Raw genomic sequence first — 13637 nt, 5'->3', positions numbered from 1 at the left:
GTGCCAACTTCTTATATGGTACTGCGAACACAGTCATAGTACCATAGTGCATCACTGCACAACACATCTATGTCAAAAGTCATGCTTGTGCAGGCAAATCCACGCTTGCCAAAGCCAAACCGGCAAAGTGATGCTTATAGGGTTTCATTATGCCCTGCTGCTCAGTGTATGGCTTCTGCTTTTAGCTGGAACAAACCAATAAATAAAGTGCGAGGAAAGAAATATGCCACCTTCAGTCGCGATCGACCAAGCAATCTAAGTCAATAAAGGTGGTTGTTATTCACTCTGCTATGTGATTGTGTTCATGTTAAGTCGCCTGTTTGGATCTGCTAGTACCAGCTAGCTTCCTTGTAATGTAACAGGTATGTGACCACATGAAGGACAAAGAGGAGGAATTAGCTAGTCCGGCGTAGGAGCTCTCACACTGGCATATCTGGTCAAAAAGAAAATGTGGGTTATAATCACATAAAACACAAATACCAGTATATTTTCAGCAACCACTGGCTAAATTCTGGTAGGTGCGGTGCATATAGCGTGTCCATGAACTGATTTTTCTATTCTTGGAGAAATCATATTTTTGCAGTTATAAGGGATGACAACATGTTCTACATCCGAAGTGGATGTAGTAATTAGGTCTCGTTTAATTATTGGAAATAGAAGTTCGGTGCCAATGCAACGCTGGTTTTCCTATGTGCCGCTATAGTTTTCAAACACACGCTCGTGATCATTTAGTGCGAAGACATGGCCCCGAAATAATGGTTGTGTGAGAGTGAGTCTCCGAGCTTTCTTTTTGCCTTTTCACTTGAACGTGAGGGAGAAACAACACTGCAGAACTGCAACCAGCCCATTTAACGTAACGTAGCGCAGGATGCAAATTTTAGAGCAATTTCATATTTCAGCACGATATTTATAAGCTGCAAAAATAGGTGCAAAGGTACCATTACATACAATGAGGTAGCTGGCACCGTAAATTTTAGACCTGTTTTGGCGTGGGTGCTTAGCATAAAGAGTGACCTGTTAGTAAACGTATTTGGGGATTTCTGCATGTGAAGATCATAGGAGAGAAAGGAGGGCAAACAAATACAACAGAGGGTGCCATTCATTTCACGCACTTCTGATTTCAGTTACTTATTGCCCTTGGTTTTCTTCCGACATCGGATAACCAGAATTTGCACTGTTTATCCACGCGAATAAAAAAGTATGCAAAAATTTCTGTGAAAAAATTTCATGGTTTTTAAGACCTTGAAAATGGCATTCTTAGGTTCCAGGGTATTCAAAGACCAGTGAAAACAAAGTGGTTGAAGTATATCGCAGCAAACCAAAATCCATACCTGCGATGAACCCCGAACCACGCATTGGGGCGATGCGTTCGTTCCCGGTAGGAATGCCAATCCCCGAAAAAACTCCGAAAAACGCACAACTTGGCCACCCGAGTAAAGTCACTGCAAGCGTCCCACGGATCACCCGAGCGATCAAGCTGGGCTGATACTGCGTGCGTCTTTTGAGGTATTGCAGTGAAGCCTGCATGCAGCCCAGAGATCGCGGTAGCCCCTCCTCCCGCTACCCGCCCACCGCCGGGGCTCAGAATGGCGAAGAGCGCTGAAACTACTATTTTCGAATTATCAGTAAAGCATATTTATTTCCTGAGCACAAATGACCTTGTACACAACACGTACTACAAACGAGAGTACATAAACACACTGTTGGAAAAACCTCTAAAACACAGTGGAGGTGCAAGGTTCTACCTATTCTCGCTCCACAAACACATTCACAAACTTCTCTCATCTCTCTCGGAAGAGAAAATAGCAATGGGTGGGTTTTTACAGCAAACTGATAAATGTTTGTATAGATGGTGTCCCAGCTAATATGAACCACGGTTTTAAAACAAGCGAAGTTTCTAAGCGAACAGCAGCTGCTGAACCTTGTTAACATCATGATCTGACTACCCGTTTTTTCCCTCAATGCTGCTAATAAATAACTTAGGGATAACAAAGCAAACTTTTTCACTTATTATATACGTTCGATGTGTCAACCAGAGGGTTTAGACTGCGTTGAGAAACACCTACCCCCGTGTCTCAGTCAAAGTACACCTTTTTGCTTTTTTCAAGAAAAATGCACCGCGTTACAACCTGGAAATCCACAAGAAAAGGTGGGCATGTTTTCACATACGCGTGGACGCTATTCTATTGAAACGCACAAAGCTCGCGTAAAGCAGATTGTCACTTCTGATATTATTTCGTGTGGTAATTTCGCGATCTTTTTGCTGCGAACAACGTCTACGCAAGGCATGCATTGCAGCAAACACATGGAATGTGTGTTTACTCAAGACAGCCCAGGGTGTCGGAGCTAACCGAAAACCAGAACCGAAAACCGCAAAAAACCGCTATTTTGGTGCGAACCGGAACGGAATCGAAACCGTATACCTTTTTTTCGCTCAGGAGGGAAACCGAAAAATTTATTTAACGGTTTTCGGTCCAAGAAAAAACTGGACTACAAATAGGCGAATGAAACTGACGTCGCGTGTTCTGAAGTCATGTCATGGATACTTTACGAGGGTTAAAAAAAACGAGGGTTACGGTTATGGTGAAATGTATGTCGGTATACTATGACCCTTAGGCTCCCTTTGTAACATTTTATCGTTCGCGCACATAGACTTAGAGGTACATGTGACCGGTTGTGACTACCGATGTGCCGTAGTGTTCGTTTTAATTTCTTGCGCCCAAACCCTTCTCTCTGGTTACGTTCCCCTTAAGAGGAAACACACTCAACTAAACAGCGACCCAAGCAGGCTGCGTAACGGCTTCTCTATCGGTAATGTCGCGCAACGCGTCCCTTGTTTGAGAGCAGCGAAGTTGAATACATTTATGTATCCGCAGGGCAAGCGTGTGCGAAGTGGCGCCTCTTTTGTGGACAGGACACGAAGAAAAAAAAACGGAGTCGTCGGGCGCGTTTGTGAGTGCTCGATTTGCGTCGTACTCGTGCGGTGGTGCTTGCTGGCTAGGAAAGAGCAACAGGCATTCGGATGGGACGCGATCGCACCAATCCCGCAAGAAAGTACTTTACGTATGACATCACGACAAACAAGTCCGTCTGTATCATGCGCTTCAAGAAAGGAGAAAGCCTATTTGAACAGACAGTCACCTACAGGAACCAGGAGCTACAATTTCTCAGCTGCCTATTAATATTAAATGCCATGTATGCGGAATAAACGGGTTTACGTTTTGCAACATTGATTTTTTTATGGGAATGAATATGCCCACCAGAAGCGGAACCGGTTAAAACCGGTATGAACCGGTATTTTTTTGCTCCGGAGCAGAACCGGTACCGGACCGTTTATGATAGAACCGGAACGAAAACCGGAACGAAAAACGTTTCTGTTCGACACCCTGAGACAACCTACAACCTTCGAACTTACAGCTCGGCCCAAAATAAATTATTTGAGATAGTACAAATTACTCACACTTAATTTGTCTCAAGGAAAAGATACATGTGAACAAAGTATACTACTTTTCGAAACATTCAACAACTGTTCTTGATATACAACACTTATAGCTTTTTCTTGTTGCATTCCTTGTTCCATCCTATGCAGCTGAGACAAACTGTACATCACAAAAGATTTAGATTTTTCCTGTCGTACACGTTGCTGCTTCAGCGATATTTTAACTGAAGCGTGCACAAATACCAACTTGTGTAGCTGACAGACTCAGCGACGGGCAAGCTGGTCAAAACCACGCCGCGGCCGCCTGCCCACTGTTGCCAGCCGTGAGCTGCGCTCGATTTCGTGCATGATCTCCTACCCCAGTCAAAAATGTGTCGCGGTAATGAACTGCATTTTGGGATCACAAGTACCAATGAAGCAGACTTACGAGCCAGGTACACTAGATTAATGCTTATTGAAGTCGCAGCGCTAATTCTAATCGAATTTCACTGCGAAGTCTACTGACACGGATGCCCACACGACGTCCTCTGTCCATCCGACGTCCATAGTTCATTGTATAATTTTGGGACATTAGATAGCCTTTAAGGGTATCCTACGGAGATCTATAGGACATCGATTCAGGCAGTTTGTTCTGGGATAATAACCGGACATCCGCAGAACAGATGTGGTTGACTGGGGTGCCACATCATCTGACATCAGTTGACACAGGATCAGTCTAGTGGTGTCCCTTTCGTCACTGCCCCCACATCTCAGAAGAACGTGCAACCGCAACATTAGGAAAAGCCATGAGCAGAAGAAAACAGAACTTTACACACAACCTTATCCGAAATACAGTAGGCAATGCGCGTGGAGTATGCGTGCGATTGTGCAGAACGTACCAATTATAGCCTTTGTGATGGTAAAGAGAGATATCGAATCGCAGAAGCTCTTGACGATATTAGAATGGCTCCCTCAATATGTCATTTTCTAGAGGTCCTTCCCTTGGCGCCGTTGTTAGCTTGGCCAATATGAGGTCAAGCCACGTGGTGTGGTGCTCCTGAATAAGCTTCATTGTATGCACCATTCTGAGCACTTGGGCTGTAAAGGGTAAAGTAAATCATATAAATTGCTTTGTGCGCTTTCGCTGGAAGCAAAGAAGCAAAGTGGAGGTGTTTACTTCCGATGTGGGGAGATCTCATGAGACGGACCTCGAGAAGCACCTATATTAACACCCTAAGACCTAGACAAAGAAACAACGTACAAAACATGCAATCTGCCATAAAATCAGGGCAAACGTTGAAAGCTACATACCTGTGACCGATGTGCAAAGCATCTGCTCCGCTGACGTGCGCAAGACGTTGGCATCTAAACAGGAGCTGACATTTTTTACGTCAAGCACATGATTGTTTCACGAGTACAGAGTGTTAGAAATGTATTTACAGATTTGGAAATATGTGGAACATGAATGAAATGAAAAATAAGAAAAATGGAGATGTGGGCACTCGTTAAGAGCACCTGGCCAATCGCCCTGTGTGGCCCGTTTGTGGCTGAAGAAGAAGGAAAAGGGCACCAGCTACTCACGCACAATATCTGGGAGAAAGAAAAGGAAAGAAATTAATGACACAGGAGCCCCGTTTACATGGATACGACACAAGCGTATCGAATCGAGTCCAAACCGGCGAGTAGACGATACGCATCGAGCCCAGACCGGAGGTGGCGCCACGCCGTGTCATATCGGAAAGTTGGAGCGCACTTCCGCAACTACCGCCGTTTCCGGTGTCCCGCTACCTTCGCATCTACCCCCCATTTTCAAGCGTACTTCAGAATGAAATCTGCTCTACGGCTGCAAGCCCTGCTGTTTCTGTCAGTATAGACTAGCCTACATATCCAAAACGGAGCGTGGCTGGGAACTCCCTAATATCATCATTTTGTGATCCCGACTAGGAGTAGCAGACGACGCAACTAGCTCGCAGCCGAACGCCGCTTCCCATAATCCTCTCTTCCTCCCTCGATGCGCATCGTCTGTTTACATGCACAATCTGAATGCGCATCCACCGTCTCGATCCACCTCTGTTTAGCGAATTGAATACGATACGTTCTCCTAGCGAATCGACCCGTTTACATGGGTGGATTCGATTCGACATCTGGATACGATACGCTTGTGTCGTATTCATGTAAACGCGGCTAGGGAATCGTATGCTTGGTATAGTACACGTTCCTTTTTTTTTTTTTTTTATAATGCTGACTACGGAATTATGATATGCAATGCACTTCTAACCTACAAGAAACTGTTTGTACCATATGCAGGATATACACTGCAGCAGTAAGGGGGTAGAGGCCGCTCATCTTGTTGATTTCTGCCTTGGGATATGCACAGCTGGAACGGTTTGCTTTGCAGTTAGTTCACCATACAGCAGTCAACGCATCACAATATCGTTTGGGAGCATCTCTATTGGCATACCATACTGTGAAGTTTGTGCGTCTGGTTGCCTTATTGGTGGGACTGAGACAGCTGGGCTGACTGCCTCACTGGCTGAAGTAGACGCTCATCCATTTCCCTCGTCTGTCACTGCATCGTTGTATACTTGGCGGACTGTGTGGGACTCTGCGTGAAAATGTCGAAAGTGATATGAAGCGCAGAAAGTGTCAAGGTCATCCAGCGGTTCTGAAATTTGGGTTGGATTGGTTTGACGACCGCGCTCAAAAGCATGTTCAAAAGCGTTTTGTATGGCTGGAAATACATAATTCTGCGTACCCCGATGGGAAATTTAAGGTCCGGATGCCCAGCTTCATTCGCTGCATGATGAATGCCTTAATTTTACCGTTAATTTTACCGGTGTTAAAGTACAACACGTTCAATGTAAGGCCAATAAACAATGGAATAAATCATGCGGTGAGAATAAGGTTGCCACATAGATGCAGGCGTACGGCACATCCTGGATTGGTCTGCGCTTTTCGATGCTGCAGCAGAGACAACGTGACAGCATTTCTCTTATTTTCAACAAAGAGTGATCGTGTCCTGTAACAGAGACTCACTTGACATACAAGGGCCAGGTCTTTCAGTGCGGGGAAACAGTCGTGCTGCAGAAGTTTGCGTGACAGAATTTTCTACAAAGAAGAACAGTGTACTGACTCAACGCTTCCCAAATTGTGGTAATAAAGATTAATTTACCTTGAACGTTGCTCAAGTCCATGTATATCAGTGGAGAGCGTCCTCCAGAATTGCACTCTGACTGAACATCTGTACAAGCATCCATGCACTTTAGTCATCGGCACTTTGCGATCGGTAACGCCTGTTCCGTACAAGCGTTGCTCGAATGAGCCGTATCTGAACCTCGCTGGTGTAACACATTATTTCTCCTTCTGAGGCTTCATCGGAAGTGTCTTGATAAATGTCCCTGACATGCGAACCACTTGTTTGGGAACTGCGGGATAGAAACGCGCCGTGTTCCAAGAGCATTGGACCGCTGTTACTCGTATCATCATGCCCTGACTGAGGGTACCGGCTACCCTCGTGTCGTCACATTGTTAGATTCGCCGCTGTACCTTACCGAACGTATTGCTTGCAGGCAATAACACACGGGGACACTGACATTTCGTCGAAATGTGCGTGATGGCATCCACATTTTTTGGCACCTCAGCATATACAGTCTGGTTCCAGAGTGGTGTCTTTTCTCCCGGCTACACTCACAAGCACTCAAACAAGCGAACATTTGCCGCTAGTAGCCATCTTGGCTCCGCACATTGGCAAATGATGGACTTCCGAAACTCGCTCACAATTGTAACATCACACCACAACATCTCCAGACTGCAACCCGGACGAGCTTGCTAACGGTTTGAACGTTTGAACCTCGCTCCCACTGGTCGCATAGAAGCAGCGCAAGTCGCGTATCTTTATTAAAACCACGAAATACTGGATGTTGCTATGCGAAAACATGAAGAAGGAAATTGATGAATTTTGCATCGTGTTCGGTAACGATCATATTAAGGATCACGTAGTAACGTAACGAAATGCAGCCGCAGTTGCCTACCGCGCAAGCGCAGTTGGAGGTGCGGAGGTTTCGCGGCGTCTGCATTTTCGCAGGCAGCTCTCACAGTGATGAATATGGGACGATTTCCTATTGCTCGCTCCTGGAGATCCGGGGGCGACGCATGGATCAACTCATCCCGATGAGGCCGTGAGATTAAAACGGGATGATCTGGGAATCATATGTGTTTGCTGTATGTCTACATACATCTCTTGCAGCTTTTGCATGGCAAATCGTGTTCTAGGAAGGTGCGCGAATCTATGTGGATGTTCCTGAAATTATAATCTTATTTCGTTACACTTTGAGATCACCGTATGCTGGTTGCAAAAATGAAGGCACCTCTGCTGACTTAAGTTATTCATCCCAGAGAAAATAGATTTTCCTTGCGAACGAACAAACAGTTTCTTCACATTCATATGCAGCTTATTTGCAGAAATGCATTTCGAGAGTCTGGCCAGCAGCTGTTCCCTGCATTTATCAGAACGTAGGCTCACAAGGAAAACCACAGGCAGGAAAGTACACGGGCAGGTTCCAATTTCACGATTCTACGGTTCTGAGGCTGGAACACACACAGACGGACAAATACAACACATCCACTATGTATGTATGTATCGGGCTTTTTCGTCGGTCGTCAGTTTTCAGCTCTCCGATTTCACAACCAAGGCAGCCCTGCAGAAGATTGGCGATGTTCGCGTCAATGTTCACAATATAGCAGGTGTCCACCATAGCTGGAACCAACACCGGGAACTGACTTGGTGACTTCCGACACGAACTCGGAGTTCGACATACTCATACTCAAATTTGAAAGGCGAGCAGCAGTACAAAGCATTAACAGTGTCAACAGAATCCTGATAGCCGGCGAAAAACACAGTAAACGATTCGTCCAGATTCGGTACTCTCGTTCCCAGCCCACCGCAAAGAGCCACACACTGCGGGGAACAATTTTGAGACGCGGGAGCCAAAAGCCTTCGCTGCTCTGAGGCTGTCGTGCCTGTCGACCAATCACAGACGCTTTATTTTGAAAGTTTGAATCTGAAGCGTTTGTATCGCAAAAGTTGATTTTTACGGCTTTTATGTTTACACCGTGGATTTTTTTTAAAATTTATTTTGGGGAGTTTATTCTCGAAGTTTATTTTGCGAAGTGTGAACCAGAGTGATCCCTCACTGAGTACACCAAACCCTTGCATACTCAAGAGTTTCAACTATTTTCGCTTCATATTAAGGACTTATACTACTTCATTAACATTCAGCTGTTGCTTCACCGTGTTTCAAGTTTCACTGATGACAATTTAACGGCCTTTCAGAACTCTGTTGGTATCCCAGGGAGCACATGGTGGGCTAGTAGACGTCTAAATGACGTCTAAAAAACAGATAAGGAAAGTCTATAGAATGTCTAGGCACTAGACCAAATGTCCAGTATCCGTCCACTAGACGTAAAATAACACGTCTAACGTTACGCCACCTAGCCATCTAGCCCTAGACATCCGATGTCTATGTACCTAGCCGAGATTTAGACATTCTTTTGACCTGATGTCTGGAGCAGGGTCAGACGCTTAACCATGTATCAGACATGAAGTCTACAGCTAGACCAATTTTATCCCTCCATTCAGGCGACAGGTTTACGTTTATACATTTCCTGTACCTTACTTTAGCCACCCTTAGACGTACTTTAGACCATGACTAGTCCTGCTACCGTCCTGACATGTATTCATGCAGAAATGTGGTATAATTGATAGCAACATGGATCTCAGCATGAACATTTATTCACAGTAAACCATACACGAAGTATATCGTACAAACCTAAGTCTAAAACTGGATTGACTTTGCTGCCAAGCAGGCGTCTTGTGATGAGTGTTGAACTGGCAGCAGGGTGTTGAAGGCCACCTCATTCCTTTCTTCCAATGAGTGATTGTTGGTGCTGCAGCATTGCCTCCAATGACTCACTGTGACTAGAAAATAGAACAAAACATGCCAGAAAGCATTATGTAGCCTTCTAGTTCTAACTAATTTGTTCAGTGGCTATGCACACTCTTTCACGGGATGCTTGTCTGGCCACATAAGAGCAAAAACTGTATCAATCTCAAAGTATCTCAAGAGGGGAATCACATAAAGCTCCAATAATAGGCTGGACAATAAAATCTCCAAAAGACAAAGTAGTTGAAGAAAACATCTGAATAATCGGTTGCCATTGTGATGTGCACTACTATGTACAGTTCATGAATGAAACATGTTACCTCACTGCGTTGCCTCCAGTTGAGCACCAGAATAGGCAGCTTTCCAAGTTGCTGTTTTCGTGTTTTTCTATGCTCTTTTTTTCCCCTTTTTTTTGCAATAGCAAACACGGCCATAGTGATACACAAGCAGCCGAGAACAGGATGATACAGCTACAATGCAACTGCTAGCTCTAAACTGATATATTTATTCGCAGACTCTGGAATATACACATATATGCTGCTAAACAAATGACAATTTAACCAACAGAACAACTGACAAGAAAAAGGGGTTATATATCTTCTCCTCTCCTCATTCCATTTCACGGGCAGCGCTGGTATCATTCTGAGTGTGCCCGTGAGCCCCCTTTGAGATAACGTATCTCGGACAGAAGCAAATCTAACAGCGGACTGCTTACATGTGAAACTGTCTTGGATTTCTCTAACCAGTTGTTGCTTAATCGAGCCTTGATCTCTGTGTTCTGGAAATTTAGGCAGCATCCAGAATCCCTGCAATGTGTTGCCAAGTTTCTCGAGGGCATCAAAAGTATGTCCTTGGCTGCCTGTGTTCCACTATGGCTCTGGGGTACAAACTACCCAATTTCAATACAGTAGGAAACACAGATTTGTAAATAGCATCTGTTGATTGCACTGTACATACCCCCAAATAAAGGATCATAGTGGATACTGCATCTTGTACGATAATGTCAGGCACACAAGAAACCTAGATTTGAAACCACTTTTACGTCGTAGTAGTGGTATTTGTGTGAAGCTACGCAATTCCTGTCCTGCAAGTAATTTAAACCATATGTTTCATCTGCCAACATGATGATCCCCTGAAAAGCAATTCTCACTTGGCTGGAACTACCGGTTCCGAAACCTATCCCTGACATGTGTAGCATCAGGGAGGAAAACCAAGGGCAGCGGTGGAAGAGACAAACACACGCGAACTGTGTTCTCACTCTGTAACAGCTGCTCTGGCTAAAATGAACATGTTCCAAATTAATACAACATGGCTGACACAATACGCCGGCTAAAGCTAACAAATAAAATTAGTATTTATATATACAATACATAAACACTTGCCGTAACATGACAGTTTCCTTCGTGCATTCATGGGCTGCCATTCATCCCACTTAAATGAAGTACTTAACTATATGATAGCATTACGCACTCGTTTGACAGAACTTGAACAAGATTACACAACACACTATAAAAGTAGAGTGAACATATTGTGCAGGTTTCCATTCACGCTTAATGGCCGCAGCAGTAATGCATGAACGCCACTGCTAAGTTGTATTGAGAAACACCACTTTCTGTTTGCCATGTATAAATGAAACGTACCTGACCTGATCCAAAGTAACCGTTCCGAGTCTGGAACACACAAAGAGAAAAACACAACACAGGTCGCAACATTAACAGATAGGCAAATGCGCTGTGGCACCTTGGGAAAAAGTCAACAAGTATTTCACCAAAAGTCGATGAGTGTCTGTAATGTAACATCCCTGACTGGTAGCAGGACGGTCCACGTTCAATTCCTGGTGCTAGCACCGACTGGCTTTTTGATGAATTATTTGTTGAAGTTTCCATGTGCTTGAGAACATGAACCATTCATCAACCACTGTACCCTCATGAGGTGACGAGGGTTTGTCATCCCAAAGAGACTCCCTTTCTTGCATGTGTCCTTACGTTGCTCACCACTGCAGAAAAAAAGGAACAAGGATTTAATGACAAGAAATGGATAGTCGTCATGTTTACTTTATAATGATATAATAATAATTATTATAATGATTCGCACACGTATTCAGTGTTCACTAATGAACACACAGCGCGGGTATCGCTCAGTTCTGCGGCACTTCAAAATCGGCATATCTTACCTTTAAAAGCAACCGCAGTTGCGTGTTTTTGCTTACCAACCTTCACTAAACGCGCGTTCGGAAGTATATTCGAGATTTTCGAACAACCCCTTTTATATGAATGCAAGGAGCGTTTAAAGACGAACTGAACGATGTCACCCGTGTTAACCTTCTGGTATTCGCAGAAAAGCAGTTACGTGCCGAAAAGGTACGATTTTTTGCAAATGAAGCGACTTTGTGATTTTTTTATCTGGGCACCTGCAGAACCTATATAACCTCAAAGGTAGCGTAAATAGTACAGCAGCACATAGACAATAAGAGTTCATCACGCCCTACAAAAACTATTCAGGATTAGGTGCTGTTGAGTTGGAGTTTTCGATTCACTTAGGAGTAATCGAAGGATCGAGTTCCGCATATCGAGCAACTCTCTCTAGCTCACTCTTTTGGATCTTTCATGCCGCTACACCGGAGAGACGCATACGAGACATACGGCCTCTCCGGAAGGCTGGTAGATCGGCAATTTGGGAGGAGTAATTCAGATTCCTACCCACGGAATAATAACAAACTGGACAACAACTACTTGTACAACATATATACATATGTGTCGCTCACAGTTTCTTCATCATTGTGTGTTTCAGGATGGGAGGAGGACTGAAAGACTGCATCTACATCGAGGAGAACCCGGAGGCATGCTGCAACAGAATTCGTTTGGAGTACAAGTGAGTCCTAAGAGCCACGTGACGCTCGCTTGGCCTAGCGGTTTAGCAAACCCCTTTCCACTCAGAGATTGGTAACCGACATGAGTTTAAATACCATATGAGTTGAAATGTCTGTGTGCTTTTCACCGGGTATGTGCGTTTCAGGAAGAACTTGGCACAATACTTTCATGCAGCGGCATGGCCGAGGGGGTTAAGGCGTCCCGCCCGTTGGTGGTAGCGAATCCTACCACCGTCTGTGGTGTCCGAGGTTTTCCCTGGGTTTTCCAAAGACTTTCCAGACGAATGTCGACTCCTGAAGTCGGCCCAGGACGCATACTAACTCCCCGCCCCTCCCACTCTTTCCTGCTGTCCTCTCTCCATCTACAGTTCACTAGCACGAAAAAAAAATTATATTCGAACAGCCCGGTAAAACAAGATAATTACCCTCGCAACTTGCGTCAATGGCTTCTGACATTAGCAGCATGGCTCTGTAAAGTTTCATGAGGCGTAATTGTGAACCACAAACTGTAGCTTCTAATTCTAATTAAAGAAGAAAGAGATATAGAGATAATTTGCGTTTTCGTTAGTCTCTATTCAGTATTTATTCCTATCGCTTAATCGATGTTGCTGTCTTTGCAGACGGGCTCTCACTGGTGCTGACGGTTACAAATGCTACAATACAGAGAAGGCATGCTGCACACCGACGGTGGCTGAACCGAATGCGTTTTCCGTAGATGCCCTTATGAGTACCAAGGCTTTAACAGGAGAGTATCAGGATCAGACGGTACGCTAGTATATGCCTGAGAATTGTATGAATTGAGACTTTAATGCTAAGCATAAATACCGACTTGTCCTACACTTTCTATGGCAGTATACATTATTTCGATGTTTAAAACCAGACAGCTATAGAAAATCTCAGAGAGATTTCGCAACATTTGTCTACATTAAGCGCCTAGCAGCATAAAATGTTTATACTGCGTAGATTATGTTTAGAGCAAGAAATTTTGTATTTTGGTTTAGACATGTTTTCGAATTTCGGTTCCGCTGCCCTGCGTCTTGTGTTCTTCTTTACTTGAATAATTGAAATACTATGCGCATGCATGGTTTACACATGTTTCGAATGTTTCGGTGTCGCTGCCCTGCTTCTTCTACCCCACGTTACGTGGATGATTGGCATACCGTGAGCGGAAATGTACGCATGATAATCTATCGAATTCTGTTCAGGTTAATTCCTTTAAGTAACTACTGACAAACAAATGCGTTCAAGGCTATATCTTGTAGCAGCATATACCTGATAAGAATAACACACTAATCCAGTCAGACGTCCGTTACTCTTTTCAAAGTTTTTCAAACGAGTTTTCCAAGGAAGCAACGAAGTCTGCCCACGGTGAGCAAGAAAGAAACCGCGAAAAAAACTTCGTCGCGAT

General features: G+C 44.3%; 1 protein-coding gene across 2 annotated transcripts in view; it reads left to right on the top strand.

Moving 5' to 3' along the window:
* Positions 1-13637, top strand: part of LOC135371279 (uncharacterized) — a 404777-nt gene that overhangs the window by 289062 nt on the left and 102078 nt on the right. For both annotated transcript variants that reach the window (XM_064605383.1, XM_064605382.1), the window contains exons 7-8: positions 12151-12231; positions 12850-12994. In XM_064605383.1, the coding sequence (XP_064461453.1) occupies positions 12151-12231; positions 12850-12994 (226 nt within the window). The remainder of the gene's footprint in view (positions 1-12150; positions 12232-12849; positions 12995-13637) is intronic.

The sequence above is a fragment of the Ornithodoros turicata genome, chromosome 10 (assembly GCF_037126465.1).
Source record: "Ornithodoros turicata isolate Travis chromosome 10, ASM3712646v1, whole genome shotgun sequence".
NCBI lineage: Eukaryota > Metazoa > Arthropoda > Arachnida > Ixodida > Argasidae > Ornithodoros > Ornithodoros turicata.
The sequence above is the reverse complement of the archived record's forward strand: the minus strand, read 5'-3'. Positions and strand labels throughout refer to the sequence as shown.